General features: G+C 42.2%; 5 protein-coding genes across 6 annotated transcripts; all 5 read right to left on the bottom strand.

Annotated features, from left to right (window-relative positions):
• Positions 1-299: 299 nt before the first annotated feature.
• BCIN_13g04950 (hypothetical protein) lies at positions 300-2,290 on the bottom strand. The gene is made up of 3 exons (XM_001559462.2): positions 1,829-2,290; positions 1,528-1,767; positions 300-1,457 (listed from the first exon to the last, which is right to left on the bottom strand). Exons 1-3 carry the CDS (start codon positions 1,998-2,000, stop codon positions 376-378), a joined length of 1,494 nt encoding a protein of 497 aa, XP_001559512.1. The 5' UTR covers positions 2,001-2,290; the 3' UTR covers positions 300-375.
• A 2,149-nt stretch (positions 2,291-4,439) lies between these two features.
• Positions 4,440-5,917, bottom strand: BCIN_13g04940 (hypothetical protein). Of its 2 annotated transcripts, XM_024696863.1 has the most exons (2): positions 5,472-5,917; positions 4,440-5,414 (listed from the first exon to the last, which is right to left on the bottom strand). In XM_024696863.1, the coding sequence occupies exons 1-2, from the start codon at positions 5,571-5,573 to the stop codon at positions 4,749-4,751; spliced, it is 768 nt and encodes a 255-aa protein (XP_024552675.1). In that variant the 5' UTR covers positions 5,574-5,917; the 3' UTR covers positions 4,440-4,748. The 2 variants fall into 2 exon arrangements, with proteins under 2 accessions (XP_024552675.1, XP_024552676.1); XM_024696862.1 differs by having other exon boundaries at positions 4,440-5,917.
• Positions 5,918-7,561: 1,644 nt separating this feature from the next.
• Positions 7,562-10,352, bottom strand: BCIN_13g04930 (hypothetical protein). The gene is made up of 3 exons (XM_001559464.2): positions 8,803-10,352; positions 8,070-8,668; positions 7,562-7,977 (listed from the first exon to the last, which is right to left on the bottom strand). The coding sequence occupies exons 1-3, from the start codon at positions 10,092-10,094 to the stop codon at positions 7,880-7,882; spliced, it is 1,989 nt and encodes a 662-aa protein (XP_001559514.2). The 5' UTR covers positions 10,095-10,352; the 3' UTR covers positions 7,562-7,879.
• Positions 10,353-12,080: 1,728 nt separating this feature from the next.
• Positions 12,081-15,287, bottom strand: BCIN_13g04920 (hypothetical protein). Its single transcript, XM_024696861.1, has 4 exons — positions 14,771-15,287; positions 13,949-14,349; positions 13,037-13,674; positions 12,081-12,686 (listed from the first exon to the last, which is right to left on the bottom strand). The coding sequence occupies exons 1-4, from the start codon at positions 14,795-14,797 to the stop codon at positions 12,259-12,261; spliced, it is 1,494 nt and encodes a 497-aa protein (XP_024552674.1). The 5' UTR covers positions 14,798-15,287; the 3' UTR covers positions 12,081-12,258.
• A 374-nt stretch (positions 15,288-15,661) lies between these two features.
• Positions 15,662-19,813, bottom strand: Bcatg13. Its single transcript, XM_024696860.1, has 3 exons — positions 18,988-19,813; positions 18,824-18,919; positions 15,662-18,750 (listed from the first exon to the last, which is right to left on the bottom strand). The coding sequence occupies exons 1-3, from the start codon at positions 19,216-19,218 to the stop codon at positions 16,252-16,254; spliced, it is 2,826 nt and encodes a 941-aa protein (XP_024552673.1). The 5' UTR covers positions 19,219-19,813; the 3' UTR covers positions 15,662-16,251.
• Positions 19,814-22,854: the final 3,041 nt, after the last annotated feature.

The following is a 22,854-nucleotide window of genomic DNA, read 5'->3' as shown; positions in this document are numbered from 1 at the left end:
GCGGTGCATGCAGGGTATTTATTCATTCTGAAAGAGTTTTTAATTGGCAAATTAGGAATGTCAGTCAAACAAACTTACTGAAGTCGCCTGTCGTAAAACTTGGGAATGGTCGGTAGTTTTGAAAGAAATCACTGATCAGGTAACTCTACAGGGTTATTGAATCACGATTGTAAGAGTCAAACAATATTAGATCATTTAATGACATTTTTCAGTTTAGTTCATTCATTCTTTACTAGCTAAAAAAAAAACAAGATCCATAAGTCAAAAGACTTAACCAAACTCCTAGCATGCCGCCCCAATGACACCAAATAATTCTAGACTTGAGTCTCTCAATATTTTTTCCACAGAGAATTTGTTAAGCATTCTCGATTGATATCAAGTATTTGATGCCCGAACTCTGGCCCTATCTTCAAACCATTTGCATGTTTCTACAGCAAGAGGAAACTTCATCGGTTCGTAAAGATGATTTTGCTCAGTTGGTTTCTCTTCATTCCGGGTGCATAGAACCAAAGTTTTGACCGTCTCTAACTTTCTAAGATGAGTTTCCAGGAGCGGAGTAATGGTTTGCCGGAAGCTAGACCATCTCATTGCTTCGTTTTTGTCGTAACGACGATGAACATCCGGAGCGATGTTCAAGACAAGCTTTTCTAAGCGCGGACAAAGCTCACGGATGAATTGTAGATAGATGAGGAAGTTCAACATGAATCCCTCACCACAATTTCTATGACGAGTATTTTCTGGGCCGCAGTGATGACTTTTCAAGGTACCAGAAAACTGGAGAGTTTTGATGAGCTTCGCATTTTCCGGGCCAATAGCGTAGAGGAATCGAATGAAAGGATCTTGGTAAGCCCAACCTGCTAGGTCTTTGTCGCTGACAGATTGTTTTACTTGAGACACCACGTTTTTAACTTCGGCTAACCATTCTCTGTATGGCTGTAATGCCCCAACGGTGTCTATGTGCCTATCTGGCTTGGGGGTGGTAGAGCTTGAGCGAGGTCCATCCTGATCGTACATCATAAATGTTCTTGGGTACCTATAAGTTGGAATGACAAACGTAAAATTGTTATGTCTGTACAGCATCTCGGTACCATAACCGTGAAAGGCTTTACATGCTCTGAGACAGCTTGCGTCAATCATTGGACGTAAGATATTTCGCATCTGAATGTAAGACCCGACTTCATCGCTCAATTCAGATTTCTGGATGGCTTGCGTTCCTCTCTCGAAAAAGGTGTCTCCAGACATTCCAATGGATGGACGGTATTTTTCAGCAAAGGCATACACGCGGTATCCATTACATGGAAGCTCTTGGGTGACGGGTCCAGGGTAAGGAGGACGAGCGATTTGGTAGTAGGCTTCTTGGTAGTCGCTGTTTTTGTTACTGGTCATCGGTCTAGGAGCTAAAGAGCCCATGTCCTCGCCGACAATGAGATTATGACCAATAATCTTGTCCAGAATCTCTACAAGTGGAACAAAAGTTAGTAATTGTTTATATGGGAAATAATAAGAATTGAATGATGGCAAACTTACCCTGCGGAAAGTTGAGCAAGTGTCTAGGGTGAGATCTCGGTAGATTCCAACCTCCCTCACTTGGATGAATTCCAATTTGTTCGCGAGCCACACGTGCCTCCTTAGATACACGATCTACGTCTTTTAGAGAAACCGGATATTCCCAGTAATCTACATAATTCTGAACATCGGTTGTTGACCTCCAACGCAAAACGTTTTTCCAAAGGCGAGGTTGGGCTTTATAATGGTGATATTCAATATCTGAAAAGATTATCAAGTTAGTATGTATCGAATGATTGAAGTTATTAAGTGATACACATACCTCTGCAAATGATGTGGCGCATTCCGTCTTTCATGAACCATTGTTTATGGATCCAACGAGCAAGAACTCGTTTCTGAAGAGCATCCTGGGGAGTGAGATCCGGATATTCGGTAGATGCGCGGAGCTGCTCTTTCTGAGTATTATGCTTCTCAAAATGATCTTTCGTAGACATCTTTGGTCTTGATGGAAGGTCGAAATGGCTAGATATTGAGTTTAATAGATTCATCTGAATGTTTTTTATGTAAGATAAAGTTCTTGATAGATGAAGTTTTTGATGAAGGGAGTCTTTGATAAAAGAGGATTTTGATGAACGATGAGAAGGAGATCTAGAAATTTTTTTGAGAAGGGCAGTTATTTTCCTTATAAGCACTGCCGAAGACTTCCTAAAAACATCAGAAGCCGTAGCAAAAGAGCGTAATCAAGATTAGCGTCACAGCTACCACCGTATCATAGATCTAGTTCATAAAGCTAGACAGAATGCTAACAATATATCAGCAATAATGAGTTTACGGTCAAATTTCTAAATTTGAAACGACATTTCGATCTGTATAAACGTACCGTACCAGAAACTAAATTGCGATTCACACCGTACCACATGTTATGATTATTAATCCTACGTTGAGTGTGAATCATTATACATCACCAGAAATCGTAAGACCAGATGACCAAATATAAAGTTGCGCTCCATGCTGCACTTATTAACACCGATTGAATGTGTGCGGTTTTGACGTCTCACTGCCTTTCGCTCTCTTCGCGCGGTGAACAGTGATTATTTAAATACTGTCAATTAATGATAGTTACGGCAGTTTATAATAATAGCTGCAAATCACGAATCATTATTTACGTATTATCCTGCGCTCTGAAGCAAATTGAGATCTGTCAACGGTTAATTAGAATTTGACCGTAATTGTAATCTTGCTATGCGGAATTTGGGGAGAATTTTAAAACCCCCTGACTAGAAATCCAGCGCTCGCTTAAAAAATACTAGCCTATATTTTATGCCGTTCATAAAACCAGGTTGAATATGATCTAATAAATTCAGTCATATAAAGGTTGCTTGTCATTCTCGATTTGTAAAATATGAAACTCTGCGAGTCTCCAATCCTCAATCGTTCTTTTCGCTGTTCTGTCCATAAGCCATTGCATTGTCTCTGTTGCAAGACTAGACAGGGTCTCGACAGTCCTCAGCTCTCTCACAAGAGAACACAAATCCGCTTCACAGTTGTTGCCCCCATTCCTGGGATCTTACTCGACTCGCGTAGACCCGGACGAATGCTTGAAGCAATTTTTTCCACTCCTAGACAAAATGTATCGATGGACTTGACGTAAATTTACAGATTAAGTCGCATGTCACCTGACCATGGGAATGCACCATTATCTCTAAGCAAAAGGCCTACAAAGACACGTAAACAACATTCATCGAGGATGCAATCACTAACTCATTACAGCACACTTAAGGATTCGTCTAGATACCCATCTCAAACTTGCAAATAACGTGAGATTGAGTTCGAATCTCTTACAAGTATAGCGAGTAGAACCAAGCATCAGATTAGCATAGTGGGCCAGTGAAATCTGAATAATGAATACTGTATTCTGTTTCTCGATAAATCGATGGTTTATTTGTTTTACAAGTAAGTACGTTTGGGACCAAAGAGTCTTGCTCTGTTCCCACGACGAGAGCGAAACTAAGGATTTTATGGATAATTTCTACACTAAGCACATAAGTCATCCATAACAATCACAAGTGGAATACATGGTATGGACATAAGATGTTGTCAATCTAGGTCTGGAGAATTATTATACACCTTTGAGAAACGTCCGAATACGAAGAGGGTGCAGCTAGGCCTAGGGTGATCCCAAGAGTCTCCAGAGTCCAAGCCAAGTAGCTGACGAGAACGTGTAATCGATTGAGAAGGTCCTCCAACTTCATTAAGCGTAGGTGATTTACGATAATTCGTGTTGAAGATGAAAGCGCCACGGGGTAGCCGCTTGTTGTAATAGAGGTTTATATCCGAATGGAGGTTATCAGCACAAACATTTGCGTAGATCCGACATCGATAGAAGCCGAGAAGTAACATATCGGGGCAAATAATATGCTGCATACCATCTTTCGTAATTCTATATCGCCGATCTAGCTTTTGAGAATATACTTCGTCAAGGCATTGGGAGCACGCACTCGGTATTTAGACTCACTATTGAAATCATAGGGAATAATGGTTTTATTACTGGGTCTTTGATTGAGAAAAAAATTTACCCGTCTGTGAATTCATCAATACATATCTTCAGAGACCAAAGAGACCAAAGAGACCAAAGAGGGGAATTTGGATGGAGCAATGTTTTAACATGATTTCAGTTGGGCTCAAAAGTCTAGAAGGGGTTGTCTATTCCACGAGAAATCACATTTGTCAAACATTTCTTTGTTGTAAAGCTAATGACCTTCAAGCCTGGATAATCGAAGTGTTATTTTGAACAGCCAATCTTGTATTTGATAGACTTTTCAATGTGAATAACTGCTCCTTTATCGCCTGAAATTATTCTTAACAAAAACTAAAACTAGCTCCTGTATGTGAAGTACCACAGTATTTACACTGAATGTTGATCAAGTGCTATTTGTTGCAGTTCTATTTCGCTTTAGAAGTAGCTCGCTGGTCCCCTCCAGGCAGAATCATTGAATTCCTCAACATGTGTTTCCTCCAGTTTTAATCTCCACTCCATTGATAAATTCTCTACGCCTTGATGTGACTTTCTCATGATACACAAAAGTGGAATATTTTGTGGTAAAGATTGCCAGGGTAAACAATACGGATGATGTTGTGGAGTTCCATATGCTTCCAGTATCTCCCGAGATTTTCAATATCTACGCTTCTCAAACTGTGAATCCGATGTCTGCTTGGTACAGAGTACTTTAAACTTTTCCCTTTCATCTACGTCGTCCAGGTGGCAGACTTTGTCTCCGTTCTTCAACCCCTAGATTGTAATCTTTTATGAACTTCGTCGGAGTATGTATAGCTGTGCCAGATAGAACCTTAGTGTTGTAAGTCTTGACCTTCGGATGTGCTCGTCGACTTCTTCTCTTAATATCTTCATGCTCCGTGCCCAACGACCTAGATTCTGATCTAACGTGTGATCTGACTGGATCTTCCATCGCCATTTGAGGCTGTTTAGGTGATACGATTTGTTGCCGGGTAGTGTTTTCTGAAATATCACTATCACTTTGATGCTCACTACTCGAAGATACAGCTCCCCTAGCCAAGGTCTTATCATTATATGTTTTGACCTTTGTATGTGTTCGCCGACTTCTTCTATCCGTACTCTCAAGCGTCTCGAATGTTGAATCGGGCTCAGGTAGATTCATTGTCTTTGTATTTACAACGAATGCCTTCGATATCTTCTCTTTCACCTCTGTCTTCTCCGTTTCCGCAACTGTTTTTGGAAGAAGCTTAAACATCTTGTTCTCAACTTTCTGCGAGACTAGACTATCTCCCGAACTGAAACTATTAGCAAATATCCACTGCTGGTCAGTAGGGCTACAATCTAGATCAGACTCTTTGGCTGATGGTTCAATCCAAATTCCATGATGAAAACGCTTTGTCGTGTTAGCTATTACACCATTTGTGCCTGGAATAGTTCTTTTGAAAGCTACTTCACTCGTTTGGTTGATTTCCCTATTGTTTGAAGGCACGGCTTGGGTTTGTGCTGTACGAGGTGGGATCTTTCGGGTATCTTGAGACTTTGATCGCATCATCTTGCTGTGAATTTGATTCGATAGATGCTTTTAACAAGCCTGACTTTGAGGAATGAAGAAAAGATAAGATTTGCTATAAATTTGTTAGATATATGGATTTAATCTGTGTTCCATGTGGAGTATTTGTAGTTATGGATTCAAAACTTACCATGAGGGACATGAGATGGAGACTGAGAATAGAAACTTATCATGTGTAAGGGTCGAACCTGTACGTATTCCTCCTAGCTTCACCTGATAGAAATCTACGATGTGACAAAATAAACTAATCTGGTGACTTGGCTATAGCTTTCGAGTCGCGACTTTTTGAGGCTGGTTAGAAACAAAATTTGGCAATGGCGTTGTCCTGATTTTTTTTGGTTTATCAACACTTAGAACGACTTGAGATACCAGTGAATCTTCCCTGAAGAGGAAGTCACTTTCTGTCAATAAGAAAACCTCAAGTCACGGGAACCTTCTACTTCGGGTCAAACTACATGTTTATTAGCAAGATAAATGAGTCTTGGCAATTTGTTGGTAATTCTTCCTCAGGATCCATATACATTATTCTATGTGTGAAAATCATTACTACCTAGAAACACTGGCTTTTATTAGTAACTACTTCAATTTCTTTCTTCCTTATTCACATTCATTTATTTATCCATGGCGGGAAAACTCTAAATGGCTCTCTTCAAGATATTTTGATACATGAGGATGAGGCCTGTATTCAACAGCATAAAGAAGAGCATGCCATGGCAAACAGTTTCTGAGATTGTGAGCACAAAATCACATTATGTGAACAACGAAATGGAATATCGTTCATTATTCTATCACAGAGTTATTAGACTCTTGAAAATTGTATCGCAGAATCATCATGTGAGAAAAACTATACTACCAACAATGTAGTATTAAATTTAACCTCCTTTGTATCCCCTACAGTTATAAATATAATCTCTTATGAATCCAATAATCTGCCATTGAATCCCCCCTTGCTTTCCAAAATACTTTTATTACATACACAAAGCATACTTGCTAGCATACTTGCTAGCATTCTAAAATACTAATTCTACATTTAAATGACAATATTGTTTCCGACCAGAGCAACCATGATGAAATGTTACCAAGGGAAATTCAATGCATTCATGACCCTTCTCTTCTTTATCACTCATGTTTCACGAGTCATAAGAGTCCTCTGTCTCTCATTCTCCTCATGTTCCCATTTGTTGGTTCCCTCTCTGAACCACCCATTAATCTTCCTTTCCAGTTCTTCAACTCTTCTACGATGAATGTCAGGAAAAGTGTGAGGTATCTCAATTGACCCAAGCTCAAGGATTTTAAAGTTTGATTCAGCTTCCTTTTATTGATATATCTCCAGACGACGAACCGTCTTCAGTTGTCTCGAAAACTTCTCGAGAGCTTCAAATCTGACAATAGCCCTTTCTTGTGCTTGAAAAATTGGAGAGTACACTTTATCCTCTCCAATACCAATTACCAATGTTTGGAGACCAGTAGTATCTTGCTTCTTCAAGTATACTGAGTGTTGAAATGTAGTAGGCCCAAATATGACTGAGTGTTCAGAAGAAATAGACAAAGAAGGGTTGGACGTTGATTTGGTTTTCTGGTGGGTGCATTTTGAAGTTTGCAAGATACAGCTGAGTTGGATCCGAGATAAAGAAGAAATATGTAGAACAAAAAATATGGTGAAAAAGGTCCTAGATAAAGTAATATATGAGAGAGAGGAAGAGAGAGGCTAAATAGCCAAATAATCTCCTCGGTTAGACAGTAGTACAACTTTCTACTGTATCATAGACCATACAGCATCCGTAGCCAAGTACCTAGGTAGACATTTCAAGAACCTTCTCTAAATCACCAATCCCACCAGAACCACATATTGGAAAAAGCAATCATCGATTTCAAATCTCTCAAATGACTATCTACCCAGTCCAGTAAGTGAAGTAATCGAAGTATCTAAGTAAGTCAAGCACCCCACCCGGACTTCCTTCACAAATCTCTGACTATCTAGCTAAAACTCATCATCAAATCCTCTCATTTACGCATCCATGTATTAAGTCCTCCTATCCATTGATTCCATTACATTTCCTCCATATTCAGTCGTAGCACTCATGAAATACAGCTATAGCTGTCCTATTCTCCCATAATTCATTCATCACCACAGCAAGCAGACCTTCCCTCTTAGCAAACATGCAAAGTATCCATCCAGCCAACGAATTTTATGTAGCCCTGATTAACCAGTATCCATCCATTCATTCCCATTGTCAAACAACCTAGTATTGTATTCATAAACTTCCGAGACAAATTGAAAACATAACCTAAGCATCATCCTCATCATCCGCACTAGTGAACTCTTCCTCCCACTCGAATTTTGGCAGGATCATTGATTCGCGATGGCTTCTTCGTCTTTGAGTTTCTATTGACAAAGGACTAGTTAGTAACTTACTCAATTCCAGATGAATCTAGCAGTAAAAAAAAGGAAAAGTAAATAGAAAATACATAACATACCAGCTTCGGCAATTCTCTCGCGTGCAATAGACATTGCCTCATCCCCTGCATATCCTCCCACACCTCTGTACTCCGATTGCATCGTAGCCGGTCTTTCGATTCCTGAGTTTCGACCTCCACCTGTATGATCCATACCTCCCGGACCAGCAACAGCACCCGCCCCAGCAAATACACTACTTCCACCTCCACTCGCACTCCTCAAAAATTCCTGCATTCCCATTCCCATTCCCTTGAAACTAACACTAGCTCTCCTCAAAAAACTTCCCCGTCTCGAACCCATTCCTATTCCTTCACTACTATTTCCACTATACCTATCGCGTGCACTACCTCTCTGACCCATTGCCATTCCCATTCCTGCATCGCCAAGTCCTCCGTGCATACTTGCATCTTGATTTGTGTTTCCGAAACCCATGACGCCAATTCCGCCTAAACTGGTGAAATTAAAGCCGTTAATGGGAGCGGTCCAGGAACGACGAAATCCCCGACGTTTGGAATTGAGAGAGGTTGCCGCAATATAGATTGGAGAGACGGTTGGTGGAGTGCCGGTAGCGATTGTGGTTGGTTCGATTGGGTGGGAGAGGAGGGGGTTTTCGTGGAGGCTGGAGTTTGTTAGTTTTGGAGTTTTGAAGTGGGACGAAAAGTGTTTGGGGGATAGATGGTCAAGTGTAGGAATACACGATATCTTTAACGGGAGGCGACAAACTTGAAAACTTGAAAACGAAAACCAACTTACAGATCTCGCTTCTCTCTCTCCTTTCTCTCCTTCTCCAATCTTTCTTTTCTCTCCTCTTCGTTCTCCCCAGCAACTTCTTCTTCCTCACCACCTTCATCTTCTCCCTCGTCTTCAACTTGTCCACCGAACTCTTCCTTCCAATCCATGCACTCCTGCCTGTTCACGATACAGGCGCCAGTGCTAATCTCTTCAATTGGGCGTCCATAAGGTACAACTTCGAAACCAGTGTTTCCTACAACAATCGTCATCGGGACAGGTTTTCTCGGAATAGTAAAAGCACGTTCTCTTCTCTGCGTACTGACTCCTGAAGTACCCAATCCTGTGGTACTAATTCCTGCAGCAATAAGTCTTGGAGTATTGAAACCCGATGCTGAACCTGATGCTGAACCCGAACCAGGAATCGCAACAGGGCCATGATCAACGCCTCGGTAGGTATGAACTCGAGATCCCGAGGCTGTAGCAGTGGGAGTTTGCATATTGATACTTCCTTGACGCTCGCTTCGCTCATGTGTAACAGCACCACCAAAGCCAACCACAAGACCAGGACTAGGACCAAACATACTCAATCCATCCACCGGACTAATTTCATCACCCTGGCTCTGACTTTGACTCGCACTTCCCCCTCCACTTTCTTCTCCCCCACTATCCTCATCCCCAATAGCACCCACACCAACCTTAGCAACCGTATCAGCAAACCTCCCCAGCTCATCCACCGCCCTCAAATTCGGAGTTGGGGGTAAATTCTCACTCGGATTCGTATATGTTGAACTCGTAGTCACGAGCGGATTATAACTATTTCCACTCTTGCTCGTGCTTGTCTCCTTACTATTTGCGCTTCTTTGGGTGTTTTTGCTGAAGGTTTTTGTGAGTGCTGAGGTTGAAGTGATGTTTGGCGGTGTTGTTGTGGCGCTTGTGCTTTTCTTTGTAGGAGTTGAATCAACCATTACAGATATCTTTGAATTTGGGTTTGGGTTTTGGTTTTCAACACCGCGTGGAATGCTAGATTGAAATTGATCACTCAGTTCCATACCCAAACCGAGACCAATAGGTTGAGCTGAAGCAACTGGAATAGCTGCAGGCCTTACAGCTGGGAATAGGCGTCTTGGTTGAGGTTGTTGAGCTTTCTTGGCTTGCTGAGGTTGTTGAATGGGTTGGTTTCCAGCTTGACCAACGGTTACCCTGCGATCGCGATGGCGTTTTGGACTATTCGAGAGATTATTTGCGGCGCTTTCCCAGACATTTTCGGCTACGCCAGCGGCGGATTTGAAGAAGGAGGATATATGGTGAGACATTTGATGGGTTATTGAGATGAAGGTTTGTCGTTGGAAGTTGATTGATAGTCGAAACTTGAAAGATAGTTGTTCGATAGTTGACGTTGACGTTGTTCAAAAGACCTCCGAAGAACCTCTCTTCTTCTCCTTGAATCTTCTCTTCCCAACTCTCCCAATAAACAAAAGCTCAACAAGTCCAATGAATCCAATCAACAACTGGATAGTTATCAGATAAACCAGACTATTTTCATCCAATTCTCCAGTTCTTTCATCCAAGTCTTTCTTAATCTTCTTGAACACAATCTTCAATGTCTCTCGAACCACAAACCACAAATTCCTCACCCAAAGGTAGATACAAGAATCTCTCTCTCTCTCTCTCTCTCTCTCTCTCTTCTTGTCAAAAGAAAAACTCAAAAGTTTAAAGTTCTTTCAATCCAATGTACACAAACACCCCGAAAGATAGACAGTCGATGAAAGTGAAAAATCAACTCGTTGATCGGTCGTCGGTCGGTCCGAATTGAAAGAAGTAAGTAAATTTGTGTGAAGAAGATGAGAAATTAAGAAGTGAATTCGCAGTGAATTCGAAGAAGTGAGTGTAGTGTATTGTAAAGAAGTGAAGTCGGATGGAATCAAGTTAACCATACGTACAATCAATTTCTAATCTCAATCTTTAGTTCAAAATTAGAAAAAAAGAATCCACAAAAAGGTAAATACAAAGGTAAGTAAATAAATTGTGAAAGTATGTGTGAGTGTGAAGAAAAAATTGTTCTGTCTGTCGGTCAATCAGATTGTCAAATGGTCAAATGAAGTTGGATCAAATGAAGTCGGACCAAGTCGAGTCTCGAGTCGATTTCCATCTCACGCAAAACCAGAGAGAGATTACAAAAATGTGAAGAACTAAATCAGATTAAAAAAATCTCATGGATAATTTCTCAAACAAACAGTAACCCATTTCAAATTTATATTCACATTCTAATCAACAACCCAAATCCAACATGATTCAAACGCAATATAACAACCCATATCCAACCCATATCCAATATAATTTAAGATTCTCTTCCTTCTCTTCCCTCTCTTCCCTTCCCTCCATCTCTATCCCTCCAATCCTTCATTTATTCCATCTATCTCCCCATCCCTTCTCTCTATCTATACCTCTATCTATGCCTATCCCTCTATCCCTCTATTCCTCCAACCAGGACCAGAACCAGAACCAGAAAGACAGACAAATAACCAGCCAAATAACCAGCCAAACAAACAAATCGATAAATAACTAGTCAGTCAGACAGACAGCCAGAAAAAATCATCCCGCTAATTATTATCCCAGTAAACAAATAATACCATTTTATCCTCCAAAAAACCCCCCCCCCCCGGAAAGAACCCCAGAAAACCAGTAAAGTGAATCTATCAAAACCCAATAAACCAATAAATAGCTACCTAGCTAGCTAGATAGATAGATAGATAAATAAACAAATCCTCATCCTATTATTTCTTAACTTCTAATATCTCTTTCTCTCTTTTCATCTCTTCCTCTTCTTTAAAAAAAAGATATATATATAAAAAAAAGAAGAAAAAAAATAAAATTAAATTAAAATAAATTAAACACATCCAAATCCAAACATCAAACATCAAACTTCAAACATCAAACATTACATATAAGTAAGAAAGATAATTCTTCTAATCCTAATCTCCAATATCTAATCTCCAATCTCCAATCTCCAATCCCCCATTCTCAATCTTCATTCGAATCCCTACGCCCCTTTCCTTTCCTCTCCTCTCCTCTCCTCTCCTCTCCTCTCCTTTTCTGCAATAACAACAACAGCAAAGTCCATTATCCATTATGCAGAATCAACAGAATTCAAGCTCAAAACTCAAGCTCCAACTCCAACTCCGAACCTCATTAAGTCAGTCTTCTTGGCAGTTTGTAGACTCAAGGTAGGTAAGATAAGGTAAGGTAAGGTATAGAATCGAATCGAATCGTAACCATGTTCATGACAATATAAATGTCAATGTAAATTTCATAATGGCTTGAATAATCATAATCAAATGTGTACAATACAATACAGTACAGACATACAGACACAAACACACACACACACACACACACGCAGAAAGAAAACCACCATCCCCCCTCTCGTCTCCCCCCAAACAAACAAACAAACAACTCCCCCACACCCCCAAACCACAATCAATCACCCATAGCATCCTCAAAAAGCCTTCTCAACTGTTCTCTCTCCTCGCCCACCTCCTCCGCCAAATTCGGCGCTAGCATCAAAACCCTCTTCTGCGGCAACGTCCCCTCAACTAACCCATCAATATGTTCCCTCTTGAACCCCAAATCCTTCAAGCCCTTAGGCTGATCGCCCAATTCCTCCAAAAACTTCTCCAACGCTTCCGCCAACACCGCGCCCGCACTCTCCTTCTTCACATTCGAGATATCCACACCAAAGCATTCAGCTGCTTGGAGATGACGTTCTGGGTTCGAGGCGCCGGTGAAGCGGAAGACGGCGGGCGCGGAAACGGCGACCGATACTCCGTGCGGAATGATGGGCGTTTGGGTTACGTAGCCGGGATGCGTATAGCCTGGGTTTTGGCCGGATATGGGGTAGGACATTCCTGGGTGTGTTAGTATATGGTTTGGGAGGAAAATATAATACTGCTAATCAATTTGGTGTTGGTGAACACTAATATAACTCTAAAGTCATATATATAGTATGTCAAACATTCCATACTATAGTCAAAGCCGAAATACTTCAAGCTTGAAGGCTTTCTCAATACCCCAAGCTTGATCATCTCATCAAGTCTATTCTTCCGAATAAACTCAACAATCGAAGAAACTTCAACACTCAAAACCCTTCCCTCTAGACCACAATCTAGCTTATACAACACACTCAAAAACCAATCTCAACTACCAAATTCAACCAAGCCAAAAAAAAAAAAAAAGAGAAATAAAAAAAACAACATACCATGACACAAATGAACCCCCGCATTTCCAAACCCCACCCCCGCCAACGTAGCCGCCAACAACATCTGACTCTGAGCCTCATAATCCTCAGGATCCTTCGTAGCCCTCGGAAGATACTTCGCCGTACTCTTCAACGCCTGCAGGGAAAAAATATCACTAATCGGATTTGCGCCCTGATACGCCGGTCGCATGATAGGATTTTGGGGTCTGGGGGTCCTCTCATAATAAGGAATGGCAGTCCAACTCTCCAAGCTATGACAGAGCACATCTAATCCCGAGCTAGCATGTACAGCAGAAGGCATGGTGCGCGTATTGAGAGGATCGCATATACCGAGAAGGGGTTTGAGATTTCTGTGCGCAATGCCCGTTTTAGCTTTATGGGAGACGAGATCGAAGATTGCAGTGCCGGTTGTTTCGGAGCCGGTTCCAGCGGTGGTGGGAACGGCGATGAGAGGTAAGAGGGTTTTATCTATGGGTCTACCTTTGCCAAGTGGTGCATTTACAAAATCCATGAAGTCGGCATCTGGATAACAGGTATACAGATTCATGAGCTTAGCAGTATCGATGACTGAGCCACCACCCACTGCTAGAAAAGCATCTGGTTGATAATTCTTGGAGAATTGAATTGCTTCTTTGATACTGTTCATCTGTTAGAAAATGTATCTATTTGGAATAACAAAAGATGCAGGAATTCCATCACGTTTCTGAGATTCACATGGTTGCTCCACTTGAAGCAATGCATTTCTCTTCATCTTCCACCACACTCACTAAAGAGCAACCAGACCATCCATGGGAAGAAAGTCAAAAGGAAAATAATCCCCAGCATCACAAACCCCTCCAAGCACCCCTTCGCCCTCCCTCCCCCCAAAACTCAAAACTCAAAACTCAAAACCCAAAAGAAAAACCAACAAACCTCGTATCCTTCGGCTCCACCCTGGTCCCCTCAAAAACCTCAAACTCCACCCCCTCCCTCCCCAAGCCCTCCCTAACCTGTCTCATGGCCTCCAACTCCCTAACCACCTTATCCGTCACAACCAGCACCCTCTTACTCCCCAAATTTTTAAAATCCATACCCACCTCCCTCGTCACCCCGGGTCCAAAGCGTATCGACGAAGCCGCCATCTCAAACGCATATTCTTTTTCGCGCGTGGGATCCATAGGCGTGGCGTAGTTGCGCTGGAGATTGCGTTTGGTTTGCGAGAGGAGAGAGGTGCTGGGGTGGTGGTGGTGGTGTGAGGGATTGTTGTGGCAAGGGCAGCTGGGTGGGTGTGTGTATTGGATTGTGCGAAGGAGGCTCATGGCTCGAGCGGCTTTCTGCAAGAGAGTGTGTTAGTATGGTCTGTTTGTTTGCTTGTTTGTAGATGAAATATAATGCAAATGAGAGATTCCCTCCTTCCCTCCGCCACCTGTTCACTCCATTCGATGATCATGGGGGCAAGCCCCCAAACCCCCAGACCTCGCTGCGCTCGAATTTTCTCTTCTCTCATCTGCCAATCTGCCCATCTACCCATTTCCTCTATCAATCTGCCCTGCACCAGTACCCCCATATAATTCTCTCATTCTCAATCCACACTATGGAAACATACAACTCTATCACCCCATACAAACCCCTCACCCTCTCACCCCTTCACTCTCATCCTCTCACCCAAATAACCCTTACCCTCCCACCATCTCATCCCAAAACCCAGAAAGAAAAGAAAAGAAAAGAAAGAAAAAAGAAAAATAACCCACTAACCGTAGGAGCAACGCGTATCGCCGACATCTTTGCTTTCTCTCTATCTCTCTATCTCTTTCGTGCCAATTCCTATCCTATCCTATCCTATCCTATCCTATCCTATCCTATCCTGTTATCTGGTGCGTTTACTCGATTCTTTCCTCCGTCCGTGGACTCGTTGGTATTCGGTTTCCCTATCCGTGTCTTTCGTTCGTGTAATCTTGTCTTGTAACTTTCCTCGTTCCTTTGCTTCGTACGATCTCTTATCCTTATCCCTCTTCCTATCCTTACCCTTCTTCCTATTCCTCTCGTTCCTCTCGTTCCGTTTCGTTTCCTCCGTCTATCTCCTCGTGTCTTTTTCCCTGTCTTCTCTCGATCCCTCAGGAATGTTCAATCCCTATCCCTATCCTCTCTTATCCCTTACTTATTTATCCCTATCCTCTTATCCCTCACTTGATTCCTTAATCCTCACACAAATCTTCACACAAATCTTCATAAAACTCAAGTCTGCAAAATCCAAAGTCCAAAAGGTAAACTCAAAACAGAACAACTCAATCCCACCACGTATCCATACATATACCTACATATACATACATACATAACACAACGCACCATACCACACCACAAGTCATGACGTCTCTTCCCCCCTCCCCCCAACTACGTAACAAACATCCCACCAAAATGCGGGGAAAGCTCACGTATCCATCCAATCCATCCATCCCAATGACCCACTCATCCATGTCCGCCGAGCCGAACCGACCGAGCGACCGAGGATATGTTACAGGTACAGTCCAGTTCAGTCCAGTCAGCTCAGTTCTTAATCATCTAACTAGACGTAGTAATAAGTCAAGTGACCTTCTAGGATATTTCCTCACATACACAAAATTCAGATGAGCAACACGTCGTAGAAAATGTCGTCATCAAAATTATCATCTTTTTAATTTTCTAGAGAGAACTCGGGTAAAAGTAGAGTAGAGTGTCTTTCTTCATAATATAGATATATGTAGGTGGTTAATTGATAATATGTATTCCTCAAGGGCCCTACACACTCCATATCCATTGACCACCCTCCCATACCTATCCATCAACTCTTAAGAACACCAAGGTATCAAATCCAACCATGCGCACTAAACTACCTATCCATCCATTCAATTTATGACCCATCCTCCCCTTGTTCCCAAAGCACCTCTCAGGATAAATAAATAAATACAAGACGAGATGCGCCAAAAAAAGCAAAAGAGAAGATCAAATGTGCTCATTTGACATCCTGTGAAGGATCAATCCGATAAAAAACAATTGTGATGGAAAGGATTCAATAAACCTTCAACTCCATCCGATGATTATAAAAATAAATAAAAATCAACGCGCACTTCGCTATGTGTCTCCAAACTATACAACATATCTTATAATCGTATCGTAAATGACGTATCATGCATCAATAATTCGAAACGTAATTTGTTGGAGCATCCGGTCTCCATATTCGCTTCGTATGTTGAAATGAATTACCGACCCCATCGACTACCTCTTCGACTACTTGAGCCAGAATCACCTCCTCTACTTGCTTCGTATCCTCTAGCTTCGTCGATGCTTCTTCGATCTCGTCCAATCTCACTCATATCAAAGAGTAATGGCTCATCATCTGGTTCATATTGACCCCTGCTAAAACTATATCTGCCACCACTGGCTCGTTCGCTACCACTTCCACTTCCTCTGTCTACTAAGAGGCTAGAGAAAGAGCCGGTTTGTGGTGGAGTGACTCCACGTCCGCCAGTTTTACCAATACGTGGTCGGTATGGTGAATTTGCAGAACCTGGACCACCAAATCGAGAAGGTTGAGGAACATCTGAATCATGAGCTTCCAGAGACGATGAAGTTTGACGAGACATGGCTGTAGTACCTTCGGAAATTCGAGGAGCAGGTTGAAGTTGGGATGAAGATTGTCCAGTTGGTGATTCTACCTCTTCAGATGCTTGCCCAATATTCAAAAGGGTACTTAAACTTGGTGGCTCGCGATCATCGGCTCCTAAGCTTATACTTCTATGCACCCCAAATGGAAGATCACCCAACTCTTCATCAATTGCCAAGGATCTATGTTGTTGGGCAACAGAACTTGACCTTCGAGCGTGAGGGTAATATGGTCTAGGTGAGGTAGGAATATCAATAGCATTTGTTCCAGCATCATTTGGGAGATCATCATCTTCCACATCATCTAATCTTGCCTCGGAAGTCCTACTTCGTCGACTTGGTCTTCGTGGTTGATCATACTCAGCTATTGAATTTGCGCTTAATCGTGAAGGAATGGCGGGAGTATGAGGTGTGTGTGGTGAGATGGGTTTACCAGGGGATGATCCTGCCGAAATTGAGGTAGCAGCAACCATAGGAGGTACACTGGATAATTGTCGACTCGAAGAACTTGATGATCTTTGTAGCATTGTTGATGAAGCCATGGAATCTGTTAAAGCATTATGTGAATCGCGCATTGATTGAAATCGGGATAATTGTGCAGTGGCTCTCTTCTTCGATGCTTCTCCTGAAGGCTCGAAACTTTGCAAAGTTTTCTTACTCTCCAAAAGTTTCAAAAAGTCTGATATGTTGTCATCATCGGTTTGTAAAGATCCAGAACTACCACCTGTTCCCGCTTCTGCAAGGATTCCAGAGCCTGGCTGCACAGAAGATGAGAGGCTTTGTTTACCACTGCTACCTTGATCATCTTCTACCGTTTTACTAGCCCCTCCATAAGATGATCTGCCACGACGATGACTAAAACTACTGCTGTATCGAATGGGAGCAGGTTTTGGTGAGCTCGAGACTGATGTCGGGACAACATTATCTGCGGCCATTGGGCCACCTCTCAAAGTAGCTGGCATTCCAGCTATGAGAGATGAACGGTTTCTTGCTTGTGCAAGTGCACTAATTCCCGATGCTCTCGGTAAGGATCCTGGAGATGCAGGTAAAGTCTCACCAGCATAAGTGGCACGGCTGGGGGAAGAAGATAGTGAACCGGCTTTGAATGGTTGAAACGACAATGATGGTCTTCTCGCCATCGCGATACCTTCCAATGACTTTATAGAACCTTTCGATGCGAGTAATGGTCGTGATTGTGGTAACGATCCCATCGGCGGGGAACTTGTGTCTGATCCTATGGGTCTCTGAGCTCTCAAGGCGGATATTGGACTCGAGCCTCTTGGAGGAGCGTTTCCATGGAATGTTGATAAACTTCCATATGTTTGAATTGGACCCGAATCATCTGTAAGTTGTTTGTGTGCTGGAAGTGAGCCAATTTCAGGCTGCTTCGTTGACCTTCGACGACTTAAATCACCTCTCGCGGCCAATGAAGGAGTGAAGAAATGTTCGTCGGCACCCATGAATCGAGAGCTGAGAAGAGATTCAGAATCATCAACACGAAAGTTACAATCATTTCGATATGTTACTTCGGCGAAAATAGGACCGGCTGGAGTTTCAGTGGTTCCAAGGTTATGCGTCGAGGTAACTGGACCACTGTGGTCGAATATAGGTTGCTTAAGGCCATCGATTCGACGTGGTTGAGTATTACCGGTTGTGATACGACAATTAACAATCAATGAATTTGTTGGCGCTCCACTCTTTCCAATGTTCTTTTTGAATTTCTGGGCCGGCAATAATTTGGATGCTGAATACAATGCGCGAAAGAAAACAACACACTGTTTGTAGAGAAGGGGTAGGGTAGGAGCAAAATTATTGGGCTGCTCTCCAGGAATATCTCCGAGCTCAACTCTCCAACGTTCTAGTATGACTTCGCTACGTTCATCATCGGAACTACTAGAATCACTCAGAGCATCCAAAGCATCCCATCGCTTTCCCAAATCATCTACGATAACCAACCTTTGACTTTTCGTCAAGTGGGAAGTATCGATGTATGTTTCTATTATAAGTGGTGGTGGTCGGTTTTGGAAGCCACCGCACGTACGCCATGTGTTGAGTTCATCTCGGTATGCATCGGTATCATCGGTTTCGATTTGAAACTATTGGCAGGAACCGTTAGTTGGTGACAGCGGCGAAGGCAGAGAGTGAGAGAGAGAGAGGGAGAGGACATACCCATTTGCTCACTTTCACGGTCCCATCTCTGTTGAGGACTACAGGAAGTCCTACTCTTGATCCTAGTAAGATGATTGCAGCTTTCGTGTGGAAATTCTACAGAGTGCAGGTTAGCTTCGTTTCGAATCGAGGTCGGGCATGTATGATGATTGAGCATCACTGACTGAAATGATTTGATCCATTCTCTTGACCGCTTCTCGACTTGGGCCAGTAGCAACCATGGATCCACCATCTCCACCTGCATCGTCTGCTTCTTGATAATGTGGCATATCTGATAGTGTTCTCGAATGGGCAGATCGACCTTCTTCTCTAGGGTTGTTTGTGCGAGTTGGATTTGTTTGTGGTGACGAGGCTGGTGAGGCCGTCCTAGGTGAAGGACGAGGATGTTGATGCATTATATGATAATTGCTGACGTAGATGTTGAATCGTAGCACGCTGTCGGTTCAGCAGCAAATGCAAGATGCGCTGGTATTTGCAGAAAGATAATGCTCCTACTCAAGTCTCACACATCAACAATCGTGATTCTAGATGGTAAATAAAGCGGTTCCACGATACCACATAACTTGGGCATCCATCGTAGTATGATCTAGTAAAATATTCGAGGGTTCTAGAGTTTTGCAATCTCTCGATATAGTATGGGACCCAGGAGATGGAGGTCCGTATTGGGTATCCTCCCAGGCAGTGAAGTGGGAAAGAAGGTGGTTGTTGGAGGGGGGGGGAGATGCGTGAAGTGGGTACTAGATTTCAAGCAGAAGACATGATTGCGAATAAGGCTTTCACTAAGGCGTACGATAGATGGATGAGTCGAGTGGAATATGAATGGCTCCAATTGGTGCCGATTGCGAGCCGGTTGGCGTGTGGATGGATGGAATTATTGCGCTCAATATGGCGACGGGCGGGAGAAAACAAGATGAAGAAATTGCGAAAGCCGTCGAGTTGTCAAGTAAAATGGACAATGGAAGTTGTGGTGGTACAAGGAGGTTGAAGCTCCGATGGCGATTAAGAGGGAGAGAGGGAGCGCGAGATGGAGACTGGGGCTGGGAGCAAGAGAGTCATGCAGGTTTATGAGTGTGGGTACTATGACTGAACTGTAATTGATTGACTGAGCAGTGGCCTAGTCCTGACCCCGTACATACAGGACTAGTAGTTTTGACGACAGAATTGAGCCTTGTGATTGCAGGTGTGGGATTGAGTCTTTCTCTAGCACGTCAAGGAGGGATGATAGCCAGAGTCGCAACAAGGAGGGACGGAACGATAGAGTTTCCTCATGTTTTTCGTGCAAAGTCTGAGGCGATCAAGCAAAACAGCAGCGAGACCAACGAAGGGGACGAGCAAATACGAAGAAGATGTGTTGATTCCCGCGAGAGACATCGGTCGGTCGCATCCTTCCTTATCCGTGATTCATATCGTCACTGGTGGTCACTGGTGATGGGATGGATGATGGGTGGTGTGGCTCTATGGATGATGTGGCTCTATGGATGGTGTGGCTCTATGGATGGTGTGGATGATATGATGAAACAATAATAATAAAAGTACCTGCCCAGCCTAGTGACAATCACGTAGGTAAGCAGCGATCTCGAGCGTTGAAGTGAAGAAAGAAAAATGAGAGGTCTGTGTGGAGTGAAGCTCCTTTCGGTGCTCTTGCTCTTGCTCTTGCCCTTGAACTTGTGTGTGTGCGTGTGCTTGTGCTTGTGCTTGTGCATATATGTAAGGTAGGTAGGTAGGTAGGTACATACACATGTATCTACATAAATATGAATACATATATATATATATATATATGTATATATATACTTGTCTTTCCGTGTAAAGAACACACGATATAACCAGATCCATACCCATCTCTCATGCCCATCTCAATTATACGATTCTCTCTCTACACAATTGACGCTACGTACCCACGTCTATATCACAATGAGGGAGGTCGATAGGAACAATTAAGCAATAAGCCCACTGCACTTACAAGAACCCAAGATCCAATAGAAAAGCACAGTCAGTGTAAAGAACATACCTACTGCCTTCCTACCTAGTAACTCCATGCTGCATTCAGTTCTACTAACAACTAGTGCTCTCGTTCATTCATTCATTCATTCATTGACTTTGCGTCTTCTCCCGATAACGATAACGATGAATCAGCCAACGATAAGAACATCCATCAACCAATAGGAAAGGGAAATTGCACCGTCACAACATCATAGCCTTCCTCTGCTTGAACTAACTTATTAATCCATTTTCACATTATCGACTAGCTAAGGTTACCTGCCTTCCGAGTATTCCAATCACATTTCAGATCACATCGAGGTACATCTCAACAACCGATATACGCACTAGGCATCAACACACATATACATATACATACACATACATGTACACTTACACTCACTTACATACACTTACACACCCACACACGAATATCTCTAGAACGTCTACCTACATCAAAACCTGCAATCATTGCATGTCCTCCACACACAATCCAGGATCGATAATGCAAACCAAGGTACCAAACACGCGTAAAAAGGGGACCTTCCCATCAAAGTAGTATCAATCACCCATCACCCATCACCCATCTATATTTCCAGACCGAGTCACCGGCTATACATGCGATCCCTTCCGATTGAATGAATGCGAGAGAAAGATGTGAAGAAAGGCAGCGATGTAAGAGTATGGGGGTCAATGGTCAATGGTCAATGATCAATGATCAGTAAGTAACCCATGGGCAGGGTCATTTGATACAACAAACATTCTTTCTTTCTCTCTTTCTCTTTATCAAGGAGCCAAGTATACATAAACTCATCATTCATCAACAAATCATCAAAACCAATCACATCCCCTCCTCGCCTCCTCACCTCCACACAAATTTTCACACTGCAGTGTGCTGTCGAGATGTTAGATACATACTAGATCAACTAGGTATCATCATATCATATCACGTAGGTACCTACATACTCCTCATCTATCATGCACCACTTCCACTTCTTCATACAACGACCTATCTCATATATATACATATATGCGAATTAAGCAGAATGCATTCATTCATTCATTCATTCATTTCGAGCACAGAATCAAAATGAGTCAATCCTTGTATTATATCCCTACATACCGAGAAAGAAAGGAGGCAGGTAAATAACACACAGCACAACACAACACGATACGATATATCCGCCGCCACAATAATAAAAACACAGCCACCGATATGGTATGTATACATGGTGTATAGATTGTGTAACTATATACTATCCTATAGAATATCGATATCAAAGTTTCCCCAGCGAAAAGAAAATTAAATCGATCATCCTCATCCTCTTTCTCTTTTTCTCTTTTTCTCTTTCTCCATATATATATATATATATACACTTTTCCTTTCCTTTCCTCTTCTCCTTTCCTCGATCATCTTCCTTCCTGCACACACATCCGACGATTTAATACAATAAAATACAAACAGCCTCATCATATCGCATCACATGCAACCACTTCAATACAATCTATTCATTAGTATTTATATTTGTTTACCCCCTATACATTTATTTCTATCCCGATAAGAAGTGTACATTATGATATACTTACTTACTTACACATTTTACATACACACGAACCGAACCATACAAACAATCCCTATATACCCTGTAATCAATTTGGTGGGAGTGGAATTCTAGAGTTGTGGTTTTGTTGTGGGGATGGTTTTGAATGATATTGTATTGATTGTAATTGTACTTCTTTTTCTTTTTCTTTGGAGAAAGGGGGAGAGAGATTAAAGAAGAAAGAAAGAAAGAAAGAAAGAAAGAAAGAAAGAAAGAAAGAAAGAAAGAAAGAAGAGAGGATATATATAGTTATCAACTAATAGGTTGCTTATATATTATTTATCTATTATATATTAAACCCTCCTCTTGTGATTATCACTCTGTTCTGTTCTGTTCTGTTCTGTTCTAGTCCATCTACGATTTATTGATTATTGATTATCGATTGCTCAAATTCAAGTGAGTAAATAAGTAAATACGTAAATAAATAAATGAATCCCCAGAAAGAATAAA

This window comes from Botrytis cinerea, chromosome 13 (assembly GCF_000143535.2).
Source record: "Botrytis cinerea B05.10 chromosome 13, complete sequence".
Taxonomy (NCBI): domain Eukaryota; kingdom Fungi; phylum Ascomycota; class Leotiomycetes; order Helotiales; family Sclerotiniaceae; genus Botrytis; species Botrytis cinerea.
The sequence above is the reverse complement of the archived record's forward strand: the minus strand, read 5'-3'. Positions and strand labels throughout refer to the sequence as shown.